This window comes from Trichosurus vulpecula, chromosome 1, assembly GCF_011100635.1.
Source record: "Trichosurus vulpecula isolate mTriVul1 chromosome 1, mTriVul1.pri, whole genome shotgun sequence".
Taxonomy (NCBI): domain Eukaryota; kingdom Metazoa; phylum Chordata; class Mammalia; order Diprotodontia; family Phalangeridae; genus Trichosurus; species Trichosurus vulpecula.
In genome coordinates, this window is record NC_050573.1 from 81,569,891 (window position 1) to 81,594,940 (window position 25,050).

General features: G+C 44.7%; 1 protein-coding gene across 1 annotated transcript in view; it reads left to right on the top strand.

The window, feature by feature from the left end:
• The window catches only part of WDR97 (WD repeat domain 97), a 60,966-nt gene that overhangs the window by 11,034 nt on the left and 24,882 nt on the right, over window positions 1-25,050 (top strand). Inside the window, 1 exon segment of the mRNA XM_036741087.1 lies at window positions 2,241-2,339. Within this exon segment, the coding sequence (XP_036596982.1) occupies window positions 2,241-2,339 (99 nt within the window).

Here is a 25,050-nt window from a genome sequence, read left to right on the forward strand (position 1 = left end):
CTTTTCTAATGTTCTTTAATGGGACTCCACTCCTAATATTTTGTGTTACCTTCCACTAATACAAATGAAGGACACTTCTACCATACCCTCCTGAGACCTTCCCCCAGTGACCTCCTAAGATAACACCCTGCCCCCCAATATGTTTGCAAGTGTCTTCCAGTGTCTCCCTAATACTCTGCCCCTACATACTCCCCCAAGACCTTCCCCCAGTATCCTCCCAGGACAACCCCCTTCCTCTGTATGCCTCCTGGGACCTTCTCCCAATATACTTCCAAGATACTCCCCAAATGTGCCTGCTTTACCCCTCCTGGGACATCCTCCAGGGTCTTCCCAGGATCCCTCTCTCCATTATGCCTGCATACTTACCCAGTACTCTCCTGGGGCCTTCTCCCAATATCCTCCCAGGATAATGCCCAATATTTCTGCAGGATATTTACCCAGTGTCCTTCCGTGCCCTCCTACCACAGTATCTCCCCAGGACCGTCCCTCCATATACTTGCAGGAGTCTGGGATTTTCTTCCAATTCAACCAATTTCCCCTTAGCTTTCTCACTGAATAGCCTCCCTAAGACCTAGTATTTCTTGGTACCCTTCCCCAATATACCTTCCTCTATTTCCCACTCCCTTCTCTTGTACCCTGATATGTCCTGAGGTCACTAATATTTTTCTGTTACTATCCCCCAATATAATGGCCAACACCATTCTGGGACATTATCCAATACCCCCTTAAGCCCACTCCCAAATATCTTCCTAACACTCTATTCTAATATTTTCCCCCAGAATCATCCTGTAGACATATCTCAATATATTTTCAGGACACCCAAAATCCTTCTGGGACCCTCTGTCCCTAATATGCCCTGAGGACCCTTTCCCATTATTCCTTGTGACCCTCACTCAATATCTCACTAGATTTCTTCGTCAGTATTTTTTCTCTTCTCTCCATACTCCATGCCTTTTTTCTAATACCTCCTTATATCCTTGTATGAACTGCCCCTCCCCACCAACACCAAAATTATCCATTATTCTCCTGGGACCCTTCCTTAGGTTACAGCCCAAGAATATTTACCCTTTGAACCCTCCTAGGACCCTCTACCAACATGCTCCCTAATATTCCTAGGGGACCCTCTCCTCTTTGTACCCTAAAATAGTGCATCAATACCCTCTTCTAATTTCTCCAAAGGACCCTTTCCAAATATCCTTCTGTGACTATTCCCATTATAAATGCAAGTTACTTCCAACACTTTCCTGGGACTTAACCCCCATCTTTCCTTAGGATGCTCTCCCAATATCCCTGGGACCTTTGCCCCAAATACCTGTAGAACACAAGTGGGATTTCCCCTCTCTCTAAGAACGCTGAGGACCCTTTCCCAATATTAGTTCTCCAATGTATCCTCCAGAAAACCCTCTCCAACTTTCCCTTGGGGATCCTCCCCCAAAATATTTTCCTTTGTATCCACTCACCAATATGCCCAAGAACCTGGGACCCTGGAACCACCATGTCTCCCTAGGACTTTGCTCTCAATATCCCTGCAAGATAGTTATGCAAAACTTTCCTGGGATTCTTCTTTGGCATCTCTCCAGTATTCTTCTCCAAAATGCCTTCCCCCGACCTTTTCCCAGTATCTCCTGGCATTTTCCCCTAATATACCCCTAGGACCCTCTCCCAAGATAGCCTATGACTTCCCTAGGATCTTCTTACAGCACTTCTTCCCATTATTCCACCTCCCCAGTATTCCCAGAGCACCCTTTCCTACTGTCTCCTAATATCATTGTGTGATCTTCTTGCAATAATCTAACAATCCATCCCGATTATTCCTCTAGGTCTTTCCTAGTATACTTTTGGGGACCTTTCCTGATATTCTCCATGATCCCTCCAACAGTATCCCAGAGGGACTGTCCCTCACCATCCCCTGGGGGAGACTTTCTATCAACATCTTCCCAGGGGGACCCTTCCCTAGTACCTCCCAGGAATCCTTCCCCAATATCCCCCTGGGACCCTCTCTCAGCCGGTGGCCCAGAGCTCCATGTGTCAGATGTTGGGGCTGAACTTAGATGTCATATTCATGCAAGGAGCGACCTCCACAAAGAGTAAAAAGCATAGGATCCGGAAGCGTACCCGAGTAAGTGCCATAAGGGTCAGGGATGTGGGGTGAGGGAGTGAAGTCTTGGGGAGGGGGGAGCGTGGGAGAAAGTCTTGCCTGAAGGCTGTCCTCAAGAGCTCTCAGTGCCCCCCCCATCTAGATCCCACTGAGCCAAAAGATTCTGCAGTCCTGTAAGGAAACCACCGGCTTCTTCCCCTCCTCCAAAACCCAGCCCAGACGCTCTTCCACCAAAAGCAAGGTGAGGAGTGAGTCCCCATGGATGTGGGCAGAGACTTGTGTTCTAGACACATATACACAAAATAAACTCAGAGATTTCTATCCAGAGATTATCCGCCCACATACACACAGAGGGACCCCTCCCCATCCCAACTACCATATGAAAAGCAGGTGAAGAAGCCTCCCCCACTCCATGAACCAATTGAGGATGTGACTTCCCTCAGAGACCCCCTCCTAGATAGTCCCTTTTGAGATCACACACATATATCTCCAGTGATTTCTGCAAAAGAGCCCAGAAATACTCTAAAGTCTTAGGACCCCACAGAGACACCCCAGAATCTTCTATACAACCTTGTGCATAGAATCAGTCAACCCTAGAGCTATCCCTGCCAAGACTTCCCCATGCCACATATAGACCTCTACCCACTCAACCCCCACACATGGAGATTCCCAGCAAGCTACAGACTTCCACACACTGAAAACATGCAGAACCAAATGAGTGCAGGCAGGGGCAGGAAAGTGGAATAGGTCTTCCCAAAGAGACATACACAGACCATCCCACCCCAGGAAGATCCCTCTAGTGACAGAGACCCTTCCCTTCTACAGAAACTGCCTCCCAGAGATCTCCCAGAATCCCCACCCCACCCCAAAGACTGTCTCTAAGAAACCTACCTCAGACCCTCCCCACCCACATACACACCCAGAGATCCCCCAGGAAGAAAACATGCCCCAGGAAAATACTCCCAAGAACCTCTTCTCCCCAATTGTGAGTGCTTCTTAGTTGTGTGCTGACTCTCTGGTCACTCCCACTACCCTTTGGGCCCCACTCACCTCAGGGGTTTCTAAGGGTTTTGCTGCTAATATTATCAGGAACATGAGTACACACCAGGAAAGAATTGTCAGTGACAGGGTGGCTCAGCGTAGGTAGTGTTTGTCCTTAGTTTCCACTGGACCTCAGATGGAGTCACTCCCTCACCCAAAGAGTTTCTGCCCTGACCCTTCACCCTCCCCATGGATGTTCCTTGGGTTGGTGCTCCCAATCCTCCTTCCTATTGTAAGGAAGCTTCCCCCTTCTCTTTTCTGTAGGTGAGAAACTGCGGGTTCTAATTCGGAGGACTTTCCCCAGGAATTGTCTCTTGTTCTTAACTGTTCATGTCAAGTGTTCTTCTCTTGGAAATCTTAGGGAGAGTATTCTGGGGTGGGACTGGGGGCAACTCCCCTTAGGGTGGCCAGAAATCATTGGATCATAGATTTCATGTAGATATCATTGGAAAGGAGCATTGAAATCATCTGGCCTGTTTTATAAATGAGGAAATAGGTGGAAAAAAGTCACACAAGGAGCTGGAGCTGGAATTCCAACCTAGGTCATTTACAGATTCAAAGTTCTCATCACCACCCAACCACACTGCTTTCTGGGGTTGAGTCATTAGACCAAAGCTGGAAAAATGAATAGAACTTCGGATCCAAGGTAGGCCAGATGAGGCACGGGGCTGAGAATATGTCCACTGTGGCTCCATGAGCAAGAGCCCACCTTGGAAAAGAAAGAAGGTGGACCAATGGGAGTGGGGTGGGAAGAATCATAGAATGTCAGAATTGTAAAGGACCTTAAGCATTTAGCCCAACTCCCTTTCATTTTCCAACTAAGGAAACAATCTCTAAGGGCCAACAGAAATGGGTCTGAAGCCAGCCCTTGAGGGAGCAAAACCACAGGAAAAGATGACACCCACTTTCAAGAAAGAATGACCAACTGCTAGGGAGATAGATGGGAGATGGAGAAACTAAGCTACACTGAATGAGAGACCAAGCCCTAACTCCACTGGCTGGTAAATGGGTTTTGGGGACTGACCTGGACAGAGACAGACAAGTCATGGGCAGGGTAAGACTTCAGATTCAGTTCAAGTCAACATGGCAGCCAAAAAAAAGCTAACTCTTCTTGTAGGCTGTAGCTATGTTAAGAGACATGTTGTCTTGAATGAGGGAGGGGTAATCTTTTTTTGTATTCTACCCCAGTTTGGGGTATCACCTTTTAGGAGGGACATGGATTGGCTGTAGAGTGTCCAGTGGAGAGTATCCCAAAACTATTCCAGATAAAGGTTGGTTGAAAGAACCAGAAATAGCCTGAAAAAGAGAAGACTCTTTTTAAGAGAAGACTTTTAAGGAAGGATATGATAGCTAGCTGTCTTTGGAGGGTTGTCCCCTGAAAGAAGGATTGTCAGACTTGTTTTGCTTGACCTTATGAAGATAGCACTAGGAGCAGTGGGACATTGAAGAGAGGTAGATTTCAGCTCAAAGTAAAGAGAAACTGTCTAATAATTACAGCTGTCAAAAAGTGGAATGGACTTTCTGAGGCAGTGAGTTCCCTGTCATTGAGAGTATTTAAGAATATAGTGGATGACCACTTGTAGGGAAGATTGTAGAGATTTTTGGTTTTTTTTGTTTTGGTACGGACTGGATAGGCTGCCTTTGAAGGACCCTTCTAACTTTGAAATTCTGTGATGTTCAGGGTTCAAAGCCATAGGGGCCTCTAGGGAGGTGAAGGGAGGGTGAGGACAAGCTGAAAGTTAGAGGAATATCTGGGGTGCAACAGGGAAGGTTTTGTTTTTTTTTGTATGGAATTGACCTAAGACAAAAAGGCCAACATTGACAGCTGAATTCCAGGTTCCATTCTGTGAGGTGTGCTCTCAATTCTAACACACTCATGCCCCCTAGCTTTGCTGCTTAGTACTCTTCCCAGACTCCATCTCTATTCTCTGGCTCCCTCTCTGCGCTATCCTGTTTCCCTCTTCCAGTAAAGGGTGGAAGAAGTATGGTTAGACAAGTTTCTTAAAAAAACGAACAAACAAACAGAAGCCTAGGAGTTTGGGTAGATCACAAACTCGGTGAGTGGACATTTTATGAAAGCAGCATGGATGCTAATGTTTTCTTAGATTGAATGGATGCAGGTATACTACTGCCCAGATGGAAGGGTAGGTGTTGGGAGGTCAGGGTAATGGTAGTTCTGCTGTACTCTGCCCCAGTCAAACCACAGCTGGAGCGTTTGGCCCAGTGTTGGAGGGAAAACAATGCCAAAATGGAAGGAGAGAAGAGAGATCATGTTGTGAGAAACAGCAGGAGGCCAGCTGTAAATGATTGTCCTCCCTCTCAGGGACTGGAAGGGACCACCAGATACTTCAACCCAGAAGCAGTAAGATGGAAGGTGGGGTCCAAAGAGGTAAGATGGTAAATGGGTTTCTACTTAAGCCCTTTTTGCAGGGGGCTACTGGGGGATGCTTTCATTAGAATTCAGCAGGACATTGCTAATTACCAATCAAAGATGAAAAAAGGGGCATGGTGAATTGACACTCCATGAAAATTAGTCCATAGAGCTACCAAAAAAATGACAACAAAAAACCAAGAAGATTGAGGGTCTTGCTTCCCATAAACCCAGAAGGCAAGAGAAGTTTTCAGTGACCTGTCCCAGAGGGCATCATTTGTTTCTGCAAAGTGATCTCCCTATTAGGATGTTTTTCAATTTTTTGGCTTACCTGGTAGTATGAAATTCATTTCTTGAAAAAAGGGGGAAAGTGTTTTAAAGAGAAAAATAATCTGGAGAGACAGCAGGGAATCCTAACTTGTCATGAGTTTGGAGGCAGGGAGAGGTAGATTGGAAGAATGGGACCCAGAAGAAAGAGAACTACTGAACATTTGGAGCTATGTAGATAGGTTCATCACCTTTTTTGTGTCCTGGACCCCCTTGGCCATCTGGCAAAGCCTAGAGGCTCCTTCTAGGAATATCATTTGTAAATTCACAAAATGAAACATACGATTACAAAGGAAACCAGTGATATTGAAAATAGTTACAAACATTTTTGAAAAAATTCGCAGAGTCCTTAAGTTAAAAATCATTATTCTGAAGATTGGAGCTCTGTACCCTTTGAGGAGGAAACCATCTGTTGATTCATCAAGGAATGATGTGGACCTGTAAGGGCCTGCCAGAAAGGTGACTGGCCAGGGGAAAAATGGTAATGGTTGATGACTCCATGTCATGACTTCCTGGTGTGTGTAGCCAGGATGATTCAGAGAACTTCCCCAAACTTCTAAAAACTTGACAACCACCACTCAACTGATAACTGCCAGAAAGAAGCTAGAAAACATTGCTAGGGATTATGAAGTACTTGGCAAGAAGTTAAAGATCTGAGGGACATAGGTGGCATTTTAATTTCTGCTTCCAGGTGAATGTATGGATTGAAAGAGGCAAATTTATAAAATGAATATGCTAGTTAGGAAAATGGCGTCTTGGGAAGAGATTTTGGATTTCTGGACTATGCCTTAAAAGATAGGAATGATGGATTCTTGTTCTGAGGACACCTATCCAAAGAGTAAATTTGCTTGAACCTTACGAATCCAATCAAGATTGTTTTAACCTGAAATGGGAGCAGGAAGGAGAAAACTGCCCACATATAAATCTGCAAGATATAGTCCATAGAAGGTAGGCACAATATAGGAAGAATAGCATCAGGGACCCATAATTTACAGAAGACCCAGCAATGAAATGCATGACCCCAGATGGCCAGTATACAAATGTACAACCTGTGCAATAAAGCTACAGCCCTCTGAGCCTGAACTGGGAGGCATGGTGCTCAGGCCAAGGAGGCACAAGTTCCACTGTCCTCTGCCCAAGTGTTTAGTACACTTGTATGTAGAACTGGTATGTAGAAGGAGCTTAATAAGTGCATGCTGAGTGGATGAATAATAGACAATGGATAGGTGAAATTGTTCAGCTCCATCTTTTTCTTTTTTATTTTTATGCTAAAGTTCTTTAAAGTGAAGAAGGCTAAAAGAAAACCCACTTAACAGAGAATTACAACCTAAGATGACTGAGGAGGGTAGCAAAAGAGAACTTGCCTGCCTTCAATTAGTCATCACCAAAACTAGATGAACTATGTCCTAGGCTAAGAATTGAGAGATGTAATTACTCAGTCACTAACACTGATCTTGGAAAGTTTGTGGAGAACAGGAAATTGGAGAAATAATTGTCCCTATTTCCTAAAAGAGACAAAAGTGGAGTCTTCAAAAATACAAGCCTTTGGGCATAACTGATTCCTTAGAGTTATCGAATTTCACCACCAGGTGGCATCAATAGCCACTCGCTTGATCTTGTTCAAAAAGGATCTGGCCCTGAGTCTTCCCATGCTCAGCTCTGGTGGTGTGTGCTCCTTTCCTGCTTAGTGGAAGAATTAATTTCAGAGCTCTCAGTGGTTGTCAGAGAGCTATTGACCTCTCTCAGGTCTGCCTCTCCTTGTCATCTGACTTTTTTTTTAATTTTTAAAGATGTCATTGTGGGCATCAATTTCAGCCTTTATGTCCTTGCTGTGCTGGGCTGAAAGCTTCATAAACATGATTAAAGAAGTTTTCTGAATCTGCTTTTTGAGTTCCTTGGCCAAACCAGGGTCCCAGAGAGCGTTTTACTGCTGAGCTGCATTTTCAAGCACGTTAGCTTTGGTTTCTACTTCTGGCATCCACTTTAGGAAGTTCTTCAGATCCTTCAAGGAGGCCTGTATGGTCCTCAGCTCAGCCTCTAAGGCAATTTATCTGTCATGAATGCTTTGATTTAGCTTAATCCAAGATGCATTCAAGTTGTCACTGCTTTCTTTCACTTTCCTTGGGTCATCACTACTATAGTTCTGAAGCAAGTTCTTCCACAGATCACTGTAGATTTTCATTGTAACTTCACTCTTATTCAACTCTTGAATTAGCATTTTGTTCTCAGGAAGCTGTTTGATCAGTGGTTGCTTTGAGACCTCTGGGACACTATGTACTTTGGCTTCATGCCATCTAATAAGCTCTTGAGCTTGTTTGCTCAGACCTTTCCAGTATTTGCTGTCAGCAGGCATGTTGTGGGGCTGCTCCTGTTGTGTGTCCACACCAAAATCAGTTCAAGCCCACTGGATTTTGCCTTTATTTAATGTTTCTTTGATTGCTGTTCTTATATCTGTACTAGAAGTATTAGTCTTCAGATTCTGAGACAAAGTGAAAACATAATCCAGCTGGTGGTGCTGACTTTTCATCTACGGGTATATGAATTTGCAAATCTATCCAACTAGAACAGCTCTGAGCCCCCACCTACTGGCCAGACCTCACCTCCTTCAACCAGATATAGTTCAATGAGTCCTAGTCATGTGACCCTGGAACACTGGCATCAAATCTTCATGAAAGGAGACAAACATTCTTCGACGCTGTATGCAGTGTTTACTCTTAGCACAGGAATAACAAAAATCTACAAAAGAAAAAAATCTATGAAGTGGCTGCATGCCTGCTACTCTCCTAGACCCCCAAAGTCCCCAGACATAGCACTGATTTGAACCCCCAGGAGTTTTGAGAAATGCACAGTTTAATTTCCTGCACTGCTAGCAGAGAAAGGAGTGTCCACTGGATGCTTGAGTTAGTTTCCGAAGATCAATCAGATGAAGACAGAAACTCTTAACTCATAATTTTAAGGCAATTCAGTCTAGGATATAGAACTCATGAGGGTCAGTGATTTTCCCTGGTCTTAGTTGAACTGTCCTTGGCAGTGATATCCGATTCTGGCCTCAGATAGCCTCTCAAAGAACAAGGTAGGTGGACTCAGCAACCAAGCAACTTGGCAAGCAGTAGCACCACCATTGCTCTAACTTGGCGTCTCTCCAATAGAAGGTATTCCTGAACATGGTACCTCATCCCTACAGCTTCATTGGGCCATTTCCTATGATTTTCTTTCTCTGCTAAGCCATAGCCCTACCACTCTGCATCAGGAAAGGGTAGAGGGGAGCAGTGTGAGAGGGGATGCCACAGTATTATTAAAAGGATGGTTTATGAATTTTTAGAAAGGCAGGTAATAACTAAGAGCAAGCATTTCTTGACTGAAAACAGGTCGTAGATCTGGGAAATCTCATAGAAATAGTAAATCTAGATTTCATCAAGGCATTTGGCAATCTTTTGTGCTATCTTTATGGACAAGATGAGTAAGTGTGTGTGTGTGTGTGTGTGTGTGTGTGTGTGTGTGTGTGTGTGTAGAGAACAGGCTTGAGGATAATAAACTTAGCACGATTAAAAATGGGTTAAATAGCTAGATTCTGCCCCCTCCCCCATTTTATTAGTGGCTTATGTCAACTTTGGAGGTCAGTGAAGCAGTGATCTGTCTTTGGCTCTGTGCGACATTTTTTGTCAGGGACTTAGATGAAAAACATAGATGGCATCCTAGTCCATTTTACAGATGACACCAAGCTAAGGAAGTTAACTGGTGGGATGCCAGAATTCAAGGAGATGTCAATATGCTAGAAGGATGGACTGAATCTAAAAAGATGACAGTTAATAGGGATAAATGTAAGGTCCTACACTTGGGTTTAGAAAACAAAAAGAAATATAAGAGTTGGGGAGGACTAGTCCAAAAGAAAAAGATCTAGGAGTTTTAGTGAGCTGCAAAGCTTGCTGTGAGTCAACAATGCAACATGGCAACCCAAATGGCTAATGCAGTCTTGGGTTGCCCTAAGCGAAGTATGTTGTCCAGAATCATGGAGGGGATAGTCTTGCTGTACTCTGTCCCAGTTAGAGCACATCTGGATATGTTTGTTTTAGGGAACTACATTTGGAAAAAAAAAACATTAATAAACTGCCAAACCTCTAGGGTGGATCAACTAGGATGGGGAACTGGCAACTATGCCATAAAGCTCAGCTGAAGGAACTGGGGATATTTAACCTGAAAAGGGAACATCAGGAGTACACAATGGCTGTCTTCAAGTATTTGAAGGCTTATCGTTGTGGAAAAGAGATTAGGTCTATTGTGCTTTGCTAAAGGAGTAAGAGGTGTAAACCATAGAAAAATTTGTCTAAATGTGTAAGGGGAGAAGGGACTGGATTCCTGCTCAGGCATGGGTTGGACTAAATGAACTCGCTGATCCTCATTCTGACATTTTATGATTCTCTCCAGGCCCCATCCATTCTTTCCCCAGTCTAGCAGATACTGTCCTCCCCAGCCTTTGTCTGGGAAGATGGTCTCTGGTCTTACTCTTTCTCTCTCTGGACCTGTAACCCAGAACAGACTCATTAGCCCACCAAACCTTTAAGAAATGGCCCGTTCTTGCCTTGCCTTGTTCAGGAGCCTCAAAATAGCTCCCTCCCTCTCCACACATTCTGATGAACGAGGTTCAGCTTCTACCATGGAGTCTCTTGGGACCCCTAAATATTTGAACTTCTGTCAAGTCAGCCACCTCCATTCTCCTCCCTGTGGGCTCATATTTATGAATTTGGGTGCCCCACTGGCCTGATGAAAGAGGCTCCCCTTTATATGGTGTATTAGTCTGACAGACCAGGCAATTGGTGCTTGAGTTTGAATTGCAAGATGCTGAAAGTGACTGTGTGAGTGTCTTATGTTTAGAAGGCTAGAGACACTTAATTGAACACAGAGGATGAGGTAGGAATTAATAGCCCCAAGGTCCAGTCCCAACAGTCATTAAATAGTGACCTCATTTGCAACCCAGCTAACCCTAAACCCCGAGCTTCCTGCATTCTGGGGTGGGGGATGTTGCTTCAGTACCCACTAATCAGAGGTATATGGCTACAAGCAAGACATTGCTCTGGTACTGAGTAGGTCACTCCTTTGAAGCTGAAGGGGTTTTATGCCCCCAAAGAAGGGCTGGATGGAAAAGTCCTTACTATGCCCTCGTGACACTGGCTGGGTTCTTTGGGAATTGTGATCACTACCTGAGACAGCCTATTGCAAGCCATTCCAGGGGGAAGAAGGGTTATTACATGGAAGCTTTAAGACATGAGGACTATGAGAGATCTTCATTGTGGGAGGGGGCTAGAGGAGCCCAGGATGAATAACCATGCCTGTTATTCCAGTCGTCATGGAGTTAGTAGCCCCTCACATGTGGTTATCTGGGTGGTTGCTGGGAACAGGAAATGTTTATTGGGTCACACCATCATTTGGCACCAGAAGCAGACTGGGGCTATATAACCTATGTTACATGGTGGCCAATCCCCTGTGGGTCCCAGGGTCTCAGAGTCTTCTCAGGATGAGGACATTGTGCTCAGGAAATCACTCTTATTTTAGGCATTTGTAAAAGTTGCTCTCTCCTACCCCCAAGGGACAAATCCTGGTGATTTTGAAAATCTGTGTGTCCTGGAGAGGTAAACCCAGGAAGGCCAAAGGGCTCAGGAGAGGTGACCCCTAGGTGGGCTCAGAGACCATTATCTGTGTACCACACTTGACTTCCATTTGCCACATTTGGATAAATCCCCACAATTTTGTAATTGGGCCTTTTGGGTCTAGAATGAACAGTGAGTGCAAAGAGGAGGGCAGGCATCTTTGACCTATCTTGACTGTAGAAGCTTACATGGCCAATACAGCCTGTCTAGGATGAGTGTATCCCTCAGGGTCTGGGAAGTGAAAAATACCTAGCATCCCCTTCCCAAAAAAAATCCCTTTGGACCTTTGTCACTCCCATAATCTCCAGTCTTTTGGAGCATCCACTGTCTAGTTTGTCCATTGTTCCTCTTGGGAAGCTAAACTCTGACCTTCAATCCGTGAGTGCTCCTGTCTGACAGGGAGCCTTGAGTTGCAAAGGGGGAGGTTGTCATTCATTAGCTGCTATATTTCCCAGGACACAGAAGAGTGGATGCCATGCATTCATTCAGCAAATGCTGGGTAGCAACTCTGTGCAGGACTGTCCTAAGGGAGAGAGAGCCCTGTTCCCCAGAAGCTCCCAATGCAGCTAAGATAAAAACATGGACACACAAAGAGGGAGGAAGGGAGGGGCATTGCTTGGGAGCAGACACATGGTCATGGAACCTGGACCCCATAGTGATAAGCTGACCTCCACCAAAGTCCTCCAATGCTGCATGAAAGTGTAGAGGTCACCCTGGGTTCTGGCAGGTCCTCCCAAAGTAGAAGGACTAAATGGACAAGCTTGGCCACAGATTGACAGCTGACTAAATGCCAAGAGGCCTAGTGTTGGCTAAAGAAAGCCCCCAGGGCAATTAACCAAATCATAGGCAGCTTTTTAGCTGTGTCAGGGGAGAGACTGCTCACACCAGCACATCACACCTGGGAAGTGCTGATAAGTTAGTGCTCATCCCAAGGAAGGAGCTCCTAGCATAAGAGAATTGGTAGAAGGAACTGGGCATGTTTAGTCTGAAGAGATGACTTGGGAGAAGAGGGGTAGGGGATCATGTCTTCAAGTATTTGGAAGGCTGCCTTGTAGAAAAGGTATCAGGCTTGCTCTGTTTGCCTCCCCCTCCTCCTTTTCCTCCCTTCCCCAAGCAGGAGCAAGGAATGGAAGTTTTAAAGAGGGCATGGGAAGTAGGATCAGTTGGATTTAGCCCAACCATTTCCTCTTATAAAATCATGGAATTTACAGCTGGATAAAACTGTCCAACCTACCCATTCTGTGGAGGAGAATGCTAAGTCTCGGGGGAAAATTACCCATGAACAGACAATAGAACTGGGATGTCAGTTTGGGTCTTCTGACTCCCCATCCACAGAATATGCCTTCCATTACAGCACTGTCCAGCCAGACTCATAGTTTCAGAGGATTTAGAGCTGGAAGACAGAGGTCATTAGCTCAACTCCCTCATTTTACAGATGAAGAAACTGAGGCTCAGAGAGATTTAAGTGACTAGCTCAAAGTCACACAGGTATAAAGTGGGAGAACTGAGATGTGAACCCATGTCTACTAACTAAACCCAGTGCTTTTCCAAATGCAGCATTCTATCTTTCTCCTCCTCCTCTCCTCGACTCCAGGGATGCCAGTCCCTGTCATGAGGATCGTTATGTTCTGGGTCCCCTCCTCTCCTTACTCTGTTGCCCTGAATCCTATAGTGGGGGAGACATAGGTACTCATGCTTTACTGGTTCTGAAACCAGATCCACTTGCATCTCAGTAATTGAGAACTTCAAAGTTGGAGTTCATCAATTTTCTTCCTACCCAAGATGGGCTTACTTGAGTGTTATCTCATCTGGTGGGGTCACACACACACCTCTGTCCTGGTCTGGCTTGGGTGGGGGTAGGGGGTCTTGAGGGGAGGAAGGTAGACATGTGGAAGCTTGGCTGTTGTCCTAGGGAAATGTTCTCTCCCTCTCTCTCTGGTTCTGTACTTTTCTTGAGTTAGGGGAGGCCAGCTAGGGGCCCTGGGCATTAATCTAACAGATTTACTAAGCACCTAATGTGGGCAGAATCCTGTTTGGTGCTGGAGAAGTTCCTGGTCTAAGACAAAGTTCCTGACTCCAGGGAGCAAGCAGCGAAAGTGTACCCAGATAGTGAGTGGCTCCGCCTTAGCTTCAGTGATGGCAGGTAGTTGGATGCCTCTGTTCAGTTTTCCTTTATCTTCCCTTTTCTCTGTCCCCTTAACAGAACCAAGAGGCTGGTCATCTACCATAGACATGATCTCAAACATCTGCTTCCAGGCACCTCCCATGGCATTCTTCCTTGGCCAATATGGTCCTGGGCTTTCAATCCTTTCCCTCATCCATTTCTAAAACCCTGCAGTGTGTTTCACCTGCCCTTACAGCTCCTGTTTCAAGGGAGACCATACCTACTAATCACCTGATACCCCATTGCCTCCCCCAGGGACTTTGCCTTTGGGGCCAATTGATCCCCTTCCCCTAATCCCTCTTGGAAAGTCAAACTCTGAAAATGGAACCATGAGCTTGGCTGTCTGGAGAGATGGGGAGAAGGAGAAGAGCTTTCTGAATATCTTGGGAGAGAAGGTGCTACAGTTCTGAACTCATTCTACAAGTACTGAGCACCAGCTCTGGACAGGAAGCCTTCCCTGTGCAGACAATGCTACCAAGGCAAGAGAGGTAAGAAGAATCACATTCAATTCTGAGCTCCACCTTTCAGGAAAGACATTGACAAATAGCCAGAGGAGGATGGCCACGATGGTGATGGGAGTGGAGACATGGGCATGTGAGAATTGGTTCAAGAAACTGGGAGAAGGGAAGTTAAAATTAGGGGTGGGGTGTGGGGGAGAGGCACAATAGCTGTCATAGAGATAGGAAAAGGGAAGCAGATTTGGAGGCAGGTCCATTTGGAGGCCATGAAAGGCAAAAGTTTTTAAAGCTGTCCAAAAATTGAATGGGCTCTCCCAAGAGTTCCTGTTACTGGTTATCTTCAAGTGGAAGCCAGATGACCATTTGAGATTATAGTCAAGGTGATTGCTGCCTAGCTCAGGTACTGGTTGGGCCAGATGAACAATAATGTTTATAAAGCACTTTAAGTTTGGCCCTATATATAATCTCATTTGTGCCTATGACTGTAGGTGCTGTTATCCTGCTTTTATAGAGCAGGAAACTGAGGCAGAGATAGACCGTCTTGCCCATGATCACACGGCTAATGAGGCAGGATTAATTTTGAGTCTTCCTGGCTCCAAGACCCTTCACCACCTAATTGTCTCAGGTCACCTCTGAGGTCCCTCCTGACTCTTAGGTTCTGTGTTTCAGTTTCTGCCTACAGGTAGTCCTTTCCCCAGTGGGTATCAAAAGGATGCTGTGGGCATCCATAGTGCCAACTTTGCCAAGGCTAAGGAAAGGGAATAATCATTTACATACCACCTACTATGTGGCAGGCATTGTACAAAGTGGTTTTTACCAATATCTCATTTGATCTTTACAACAACCGTGGGAAACAGGTGCTATTATTTTCATTTTACAGTTGAGGAAACTGAGGCAAACAAGTGACTTGTCTGAGGTCAAACAAGTAGTAAGTGTCTGAGGCTAGGTTTGAACTCAAGTCTTTCTGACTCCAGCCCCAGCACTCTTATTCACCTGCACCACCAGCTGCCTCTAAGTAGGTGCCATAGTCTATATAAAGTGGCTTTGCCTAGAATAAGACCAGAATAATGATACCACCCCCACCATGCCATTCAAGGAGCAGATGAAGTAGGTGGGGATAGTTAGTCTTGAGAAGTCAGCATGCATTCATTAAGTATTCACTATAGGCCAGGCACTGTGCTAAGTGCTGAGGATACAAAGAAAGGCAAAAATAATCCCTGTTCTCAAGGAGCTTTTAGTCTAATAGGGGAGACAACACGCAAACAACCATGTACAAACTATATATTTAGGGTAGATTGGAAGTCATTTCAGAGGGAAGCTACTGGTATTGAAGAGAACCAGGAAGGTTGTCGATGTAGAGGCAAGGTTGGGAGATAGAGTGTTGTAGTCCAAAAATAGCGAGGAGACCAGTATCACTGGACCATGAAAAGTAATGCTATCACACTGGAAAGGGCCAGGTTTTGAAGGGTCTTAAAAGCCAAACCCTAGTCATTCACTGGAGTTTGAGTGAGGTGGTGGCTGCTTTAGGCTTGCGCTTTAGGAAACTGGACTGGAGTAGGGAGATGTGAGTCAGGGAGATGAGTCAGAAGGTTATTGCCATAGTCTGGGCATGAGGTGATGAAGTCCTGAACCCAGATGGTGTTGGTGTTAGAAGAGGACATATACTAGAGATGTTTTAAAGGTAAAATTGACAGGTCTTAGCAACAGCTTGGATATGTGCAGGTGAGTGAAGGGATGACACGTTGTTAACCTGGGAAATTAGGAGAATAATGGAGCCCTCTACAGTAACAGGGAAATTGGGAAGAGGAGAGGATTTGGGAGGAAAGATTTGATTTCACTTTTGGATATATTGAATTTAAATGTCTGTGGGACATCCAGTTTGAAATGTTCAATAGGAAGTTAGTGATTTGAGCCTAAAGTAGAGGTTAGGGCTGAGTACGCAAACATTGGAGAACCATCTACATAGAGATGATAACTATATAAGTCAGTCAAGAAACATTTGTTAAGTACCTACTACATGCCAGGCACTGTGCTAAGTGCTAGGGATACAAAAAAGAGGTAAAAGATAGTCCCTGCTCCCGTGTTATTGTTCAGTTGGTTCAGTTGTATCTGACTCTTCATGACACCACTTGGGGTTTTCTTGGCAAAGATACTGGAGTGGTTTACAGTTTCCTTCTCCAGGTTGTTTTACAGATGAGGAAACTGAGCTAAACAGGGTTAAGTGACTTGCCTAGGGTCACACAACTATTAAGTTTCTGAGGCTGGATTCAAACTCAGGTCTTCCTGACTCCAGGTCTGGCCACCTAGCTGCCTCTTGGACCTCACAATCTCATAAAGAAAAGCAAATACTCGTGTACAAACAAGCTCTATGCAAGGTTCATAGGAAATAATTAAAAGAAGGAAGGCATTAGAATTAAGAAAGTTGGGAAAGTAACTTGGGACTTAAAGGAAACTAGGAAAGTCAGTAGGTGGAGCTGAGGAGGAGGAGTGTTCCAAGCATGGGGGATATGCCAGAGAAAATGCTCAGAGCCAGAGATGGAGTACCTTGCTCATGGGAAGAGCCAAGAAGTCAGTGTCACTGGATTGAATATGTGTCAGGGAGTAAAGTATTAGAAGACTAGAAAACTAGGGAGGAGATAGGTTGTAAAGGGCTTTGTATATCCAACAGGATTTTGTATTTGATCCTGAAGATGATAGGATGCCACTGGAGTTTATTGAGAGTGTGTGTGTGTGTGGGGGGGTGACATGGTTGGAACTGTGCTTTTGGAAAATCACTTTGTGGCTGAATGGAGGATGGATGGAAGAAGGGAGGGCCCTGAAGCAGGCAGAGGAAGGAACGTATATGAGAGATGTTGCGAAGGTGAAGGGGCAATTCTTGGCAATAAATGTCAGAGGCGACAGAAATGAGTCAAAGAGGACACCTAGATTGCCGTCCTGGAGAAACTAGAAGGGTGAAAATTCCCTTGACGGTAATAGGAAAGTTGGGGGGCAGGGGAAGGAGAGGGAATGAGTTCCATTTTGGACATGTTGAGTTTAATATGTCTACTAGACATCCAGTTCAAGATGTCTGAAAGGCAATTGAAGATGTAAGACTGGAGATCAGCAGAAAGATTAGGAAAGATAGATTTGAGAATCATCGACATAGAGATGTTAATTAAATCCGTGGGAGCTGATGAAGTCACCAAGTGAAATAGTATAAAGGGAGAAGAGGGCCTGGAACAGAATGCTGTGGGACACCTATGGTTAGTGGTATCTCCTTATCTCACCTGGATGAGGAATCAGCAAAGGAGACTGAAGAATGGTCTGAGAGGCAGGAAAAGGACCTCAGTTTTTGATGTCTCAAAAAACTAGAGAAAAGAGTGTATCAAAGAGAAGATCAACAGTGTCAAAGGCTGTGGAGATGTCAAGAAAAATGATTGAGAAAAGGCCATTGGATTTGGCAAGAGATTATCAGTAACTTTGTAGAGGGCAGTTTCAAGGGAATGATGAGGTTGGAAGCCAGATTGTAGGGAGGGTTAAGGAGAAAATGAGAGGAGAAAAGTGGAGGCACCTATCATCGACAGCCTTCTCTAGGAGTTTGAGCATGAAAGACAAAAGAGGTATAGAATAATAGTGGAGATGGAAGGATCAAGCAAGGGTTTTTTGAGAATGGGGGAGGCACAGGCATGTTTGTAGGTAGTAGAGAAGGAACCAGTAGAAAGGAAGAGATTGAAAATAAGTAAAAGATTTGGGATGACAGAGGGAACAATCTCTTGGAGGGGACAGGATGGAATTGGGATAGCTTATGTAGTTAGCGGGGTTAGCCTTGGTAAGGAGTAAGGCCACCTGTTCCTGTGAGACAGGGGTGAAGGAGGAGAGAGTGGCAGAAGACATCTGACTGATATGAGGAAGAACGCAGAAGAGGGAGCTCATGGTGAATGACCTCAATTTTTTTTCTAGAAAATATGAGGCAAGGTTCTTGGCTTGGGGAGGGGGGAGGCATGGGAGCTTTGAAGAGGGAAAAAAAGGTTTAGAAGAGCCACTGTGGACAATGGGATATAATGAGTCAATAAGGAAGGTGTAGCAGGACTGCCTATTGGCAGTGAGGGATCTTGAATGTGTTCAGGGAAGACTAGTACCTCTCGTGTGACCGCTGCCAAGCTCTTTTCAGGGCTGCTCATCTACATTTGATGTCAACCTGATTCACCCAACTCTCACCTCAGTAAAACAAAATCAGCAGATGGGTTAAAGCAGGTTGTGAGTAACTGAGGGGTCTCAAATCCATCAGTGAATTAGGGGAGTGTCTTCCCGAAGCATGTGGAGATTTCCCCTGGTGCAGTGGGCAGATGAGAACAATTTGTTCCAATGGCAGTGAAGGTGGCTGAAACAAGTGCTGTGGAGTGCTTAGAGCTTGGTCAGACATTGAAGATGCCACATGCATCCTGGGCCAAGGCCAGTCGTCCTGACTTTTTTCTTGCCACACTGGACACTGATGACACTGGAAGAGACAGTAAGCCCAACAACTTCTCACAACTCTGCCGCACTTAAATCCAGTTTATGCATGAGTCTAAAGACATTGCCCATGCCATTTTTACCATTTTTACCTACCTCAAAGTCCTGTGGTGACAGTCAAGTGATGAAGCAACAGATGGGAGCTGTAGTCACAATCCTGCACAGAGGCAGCTCAGGCCGTAGGGTCTTCTCACTGGACTGAAGTAGCAGTGGTATTCGGTAGCCCTCTGGGTGTCTTAGCAGACTTTTTTTTAAGGAACTCACTTCTCACCTCTTGGAATAAGGAAGGGGCTAGAAAAGGTGCCCTAAAAATTGTGTTTCACCCAACCCTGTTCCGCTCACTGCAGCAGGCAGGGATTCCACCCTGCAGTTGAAACACAAAAAATGTACAAAATGTTTTGCAAAGATGATTCCACTCACCACCAGTAAATGAATGTGCTCATGCTTATGGACAACATGAAATCCAGTAGACCTGAGAGACAAACAGCTCTTATTTCAAGAAAACTCAGCAGGTGTCACATCCAAATTGCAGTCCTGAGTAAAACAAGGCTGGCCAATGAAGGCCAGCTTAGTGAAGTTGAACTGGAGTGGCTGCAGTGAAGGGGAGCACCATGAACCCGGTATAGATTTTGCAATCAAAACTAATCTAGTTAACAAGCTTGTATGCCTACCAAAAGGAGTTAATGACAGGCTCATGATAATGCCATTGCCATTTGCAGGAAAGAACCACACCACCATCATCAGTGCCTGTGCTTCCACCATGATGAATCTGGCTGAGGTCAAAGAAAAGTTTTAGGAAGACCTGGAGACTCTCATTATCAATGTACCAAAAAAGGATAAGCTTATAATTCCGGGTGACTTTGATCCTAAAGTAGGCTCACATTACCAGAATGGCAGAAAGTCCTTGGGAGGAATGGAGTCAGAAACAGCAACAGTAATGGTCACTTAGTACTGAAGACTTCTGCATCTCATGACCTTCTCATCACCAACATGTCTTCCATTTGCCTAAACACAATAAAACGTCATGGATGCACCCTTGCAGAAAATATTGACATTTAATAGACTATGTCATCATAAGAAGAGATAGACAGGAAGTGAGAGTAAGCAACAAAGGCAATGTGTGGTGTGGAGTGCTGAGCCAATCATAGACTTATCCTTTCCAAGCTAAACATTCACATTTAACAAAAGCAGCAACTACCGGAAGACGGCTACCAGAAGGCAAGACAATTACCAGAAGACATAATGTGAACAGTTCTTCAGTTCTTCTCCAAGCTGAAAAATTTGTTGCTAACTTGGAGGGAAAGCTGAGCCAACACATGGTTGGCAACAGTGGAGCAGAAAAGGAAGGGGCAGCTTTCAGAGATTTGGTATACAGTTCTGTATGTACTCATCTGGGCCAGAACACTTACAAACATCAAGATTGGTTTGAGAAAAATGATGGAGAAATTCAAAAGCTGCTAAATAAAAAATGAGAACTCCCCAGGGATTACCACTAGGATAAGTCATCTGTCTCTAAGAAGGCATCATTTAACTCTTATCAAAAGTAAAGTGCAAGCAAAGCTTAGAGAGATGCAGGATTCTTGGCTTAGTAAGAAGGCAGATGAAATTCAGTTCTACACTGACAGTAATAATACAAAGCACTTTTATGATGCCCTGAAGGCTATTTATGGGCCAAAGACTTGTAGTGCCTCTCAACTACTCAGCACATTGATTAGTGATAAGGACATGATCCTAGAGATGGGCTGAACACTTCCATAGTGTTCTCAACAGACTATCATCAATCAATGCTGAAGCCACTGACTGTATACTTCAGGTTGAAATCAATCCTTCTCTAGCCAAATTTCCAGCGGAAGAAGAGGTTTTGAATGCCATTCAGCTCCTCTCATGTGGCAAAGTACCTGGTGCTGATTTTATTCCAGCTGAGATTTACAAGGCAGGGGATCTACTGCTCATACAAAAGCTACCTGAAATTTTCTGGGTTATGTGGCAAGATGAGGTTATCCCCTAGGAGTTCAAGGATGCCTCTGTCCATCTCTATAAGGTAAGGGAAATAGATTGTCCTGTGACAATCACTGCATGGAGTGTCTCATAATCACAGCTGGCAAAATTCTTGCCAGAGTTCTTCTTAATAGGCTGATCCTTCACTTGGGAGATGGTCTTCTACCAAGGAGCCAGTGTGGCTTTAGAAAGGGCTGAGGAACAGTCGATATGGGGTTTGCTGCCTGACAACTCCAGGAGAAATGCCAGGAGCAGAACAGAGGTCTGTACACAATGTTTTTAGATCTGACCAAGGCCTTTGATATTGTTGGTCATGAGGACTCGTGGAAAGTTATTGCAAAATTTGATTGACTAGAGAAGTTCATAAGTGGTGTACATCAGTTTCACGATGGCATGCTTGACTGGTTCTGGATAACGAATGATGCTCTTTCACTTTCCCAGTCACCAATGGAGTGAAGCATGGGTGTGTGCTTGCCCTCATGCTTTTTAGCATGATTCAGCAGTGTTGTCAGAAGTCTTCAATAAGGACAGAAACAGCATCAAAGTCAGCTACCGCACTGATGGTAAACTATTTAACTTGAGAAAGCTACAAGCCAAGACTAAAGCGGAGGGAGAGTTGGTACATGATTTTTTGTTCCCAGATGGTTGTGCACTCAATGCAGCCTCTGAGGCCAAGATACAACAAAGTGTGGATCATTTATGTGCTGCTTGTGTTAGTTTTGGCCTAAGAATTAACACTAAGGAAACACAGGTTCTCCACCAGCCAGCACCACATCATCCATATGTGGAACCATTGGTTACAGCAAATGGAGAAATACTGAATGCTGTGGATAATTTCACTTACCTTGGCAGTATACTTTCCAGAGATGAAAGAATCTGAGTAATAGAAAATGAGGAAAAAGGGAGAAAAAAGAGGTCATAGCAAATGGTCTTAATCTCTTCTTTAAAATATGAGGCAAGGTTTTTAGTTGAGAGAGTAAGGTTGGAGGGAGAAGGAGCCATGAGAAGTTTGAGGAGAAATGAGAAGATTTGGAAGGGCCTCTATGGAGAATGGGATATAAGGAGTTGAAGAGGAGGTATAGTAGGATTGCCTTGTGGCAGTGAGAGCCCAGTTGAGGTTGTATAACAAATTTTTAGTAGACCCAGTCAGAATGTTACATGATTTTCTCCACCTTCTTTCATCATGACCTCCAATCCCTTGACCGCTCAGTTCTTTCCGAGGACATCTCCCCTGTACTATCCACTCTCGTTACACACCTCAGCCTTAGAATACTTCCACCATTTTTCTTCTTTATGCCTATGGCTTGGCTAAATATAATTGGTGATATCATAAGGGGGCCAGGGATTTCAGAGAGAAGGACAATGTAGAGTTGGATTGTTTCACCAAGAGGTCAAGCTATTGAGAGTGACTGCTGAAGAGGAGATAGCCTGGGAGATAATTGAGGGGTCAAGGGATTGGAGGTCATGGTACAGATGAAGAGTAGGATTTTGTGAAGGAAGGCAGCGGGTGAGATCGTTGTTGGCCGTCCTTCATTTTTGAAGTAGACTAATGACATCAGAAGGGTGATGTCTTGACTTGCAAAGTGAGTTGGATTTAAGTGAGACAGAGCTGTGCAAAATCATCAGCCTCACTCTTTCCTCCAGAGTCATCTGAGTCCAGTAGTAAGATATGGGTCAGATGGCCCTGGATGCAGTGGGAGACCTTGGCCTTTTTAAGCTCAGGTCTTTCCCAGGTCTCAGCTTGTCTGAGGCAACACTCATTCAGCAATTTAAGACTAGGTTAGAATTGAAGCAAAGGAAGGCCTAGTTTGCCTACTCAAAACAATCAGTCTGAGAGGGGAAGACTCTCAGGCTTTCTGTCCAGAATAGGAACAGTTGCTATTTACACTAGTTCTGAGCCATCAAAACTCAGAGGCTTGGGTTGGGACCTACTATTGGCCAATCAGTGAGAGCCAGAGTGATTTAGGTTTAACGGCATAGTCAGTTAGTTCCACTGAGTCTCAATGGGTTTTATCAAAGCCTGATTTTCCAGAGTTCTATTTCAAGAAAGTGAGATAAAAAGCCAATAGATTATAGAAAGAATTAGAAGTGACAATGGGGAGCAAGGAGTATTCCAACTGCTCTGTCTCAATCAGGGAACCAAGGGGAATGAGTAAAAGTTCAGCCAGTACTGGGAAGGGGGATGAAAGAGGCTCTGTTAAGGGGGAGGGGTGGGAAGAAGGGAGCCAGGTTTCAATGATAACTGGAAGATGGAAAGAGTGGAAGAGGAAAAGATTTAGGATGAAAGAAAGTCTATTGCTGTAATATTAATTAAGTTGGGACTTTTTTTTTTTTTACTGTTTTAGAATGCTAAATTAATTAAGTGTCTGTGATTGAGTCTTACTAGGTGCTAAACCCCAGGCCCATGCCCTTATACTACTAGGTGCAAAGCCCCAGGCTGGTTAGCAAACTAGTTCTCTAGTTTAAGAGAGGCGGGAAGCCCGCAGGGCCCTAAGGGGAGTTACTAAGACCAGAGCCAATAGTAGGAGCCTAAGTTGTGGTCGCTCAGATGACATTTGATGACATCCAAAGACTGTATAAAAAGAGAGAACAGAGCCATTTGCTTGAGGCTCTCACTCCTGGAGGAGTATTGGCATGGGACTCTGGGCAGCTGCTCTAATTGCTTCCCAGCTTGTCAATCCAGATGTTGGTGGTTTCTTGGTAACTATGAATTGTGATTTGGTCTGTGTATGTTGTGTATGTTTGTAATTTGTTTCTATTTGCTCTGAAGTTCAGGTTGCTCAGTTTCCTCCTGAACTAAGTGAGTTTATATGTATATGTTGGATTAAAGTAATATTGTTAGCCCCTTAACATTGCTTTCCTTAGTAAAGCAGATCAAAAGAACCTGTGCTGACAGCGTTCTTGTTGTTGGGCTTGTGTTGGTCTTTCGCCCCCACAACAGCTGCTAGCCAAATTGTTGCTATAGTTGCCCATGGAACAGGCATTCCAGAGTGCACAGTGGAAAGAGTGGGTGACATTTGGTTGGGATTTTGGGGTTGGAAGATTGAGAGGAATGGAAATAAGGAATCAGGTGATGGTGGGCGGTGAGGAATGGAGTTTGGATGATGACCTACAGGGGTTCAGAATCATTGGGATATGTAGGATATAACCAGATATGTTCATCATTGAGTGGAAGGGGCCATTCCTCTTCCCAGAGGCAGTGTGGCAGAAGATGGAAGGCACATAGTCAGATGTGAGACCCAACTTCTCTTCCATCAGAGGGCTGGAAATTAGGCAGGAGATAGTACAGCAGGAGATGGAAATCTCATTCCCCATTGAATTTCCTCTTCCTTCAAGGGACAGGTGCTGCAGGAGATAGAAGCTTGAGGTCAAAGGGATGGTTATACCTCTTTGTACCAGAGGCTTTTCCCCATCAAGGGTAGGAGATCAGGCATCAGGAGGTGGAAGTTGCCTTGTGTTTATGGTCCTTGCAGATGGTTGCTCTGCTGGCCTCTCAAAGCCTTCCCTCAGGGGCCATGCGCAGCAAGAGACAGAAGGAGAGGTTGAGGGAGTTCTTGATCCTTTTGTCACATGAGGCCAGAAATCAGGCAAAAGCAGCAGGAGGTAGAAGCCGATAAGATAATATAGAGGGAGAAGAGGGCCCAGGAGAGAGCCTGGACACCCATGGTTAGTGGGAATGACCTGGATGAAGATCCAGCAGAAAACCAAGGGAGAAAAATATCATGAAAACCTTGGAAAGAAGAACTTAAAGAGAGGAATGGTGTAATTGACAATGGTAAAAGCTGCAAAGAGGCCATGAAGGATGAGGACTGAGAAAAGGCCACTGAATCTGGCAATTAAATCATTGATGACTTTGGAGAAAATACTGAAGAAGGGGTGAAAGAAGAGACACAGAATCTGTCTTTAAACCTCTGAAGATCTATCATGTAATTTTGATATGGGACAGAATTAAGCTTCTTGTTCAAGACTTTCACCTGCCTATATACCTTTTCTAACTTGGGATTTTCTAGAATCATAATTTATGAACTCCTTGAGGGCAGGGACTATCTTTTGCCTCTTTTGTGTCCTCAACACTTAGTACATTACCTGGCACATTTGTTGTTGTTTAGTGGTTTCACTCGTGTCTGACTCTTTGTGACCCCATTTGGGGTCAATATCTTGGAGCAGTTTGCCATTTCCTTCTCCAGCTCATTTTACAGATGAGGAAACTGGGTCAAAAGAGAGTTAAGTGACTTGCCCAGGGTCACACAGCTAGTAAGTGTCTGAGGCCAGATTTAAACCCGGGAAGATGAGTCTTCCTGGCTCCAGGCCTGATACTCCATCCACTTCACCACCTAGCTGCCTTGCCTGGCCCATAGTAAGTGTTTAATAAATTTTAACTGATTAACTTACTGATTGACCATAAAGATCACCTAGTTCAGCCCATACCTGAGGAGGAATCCCTTTTTCAACATCCT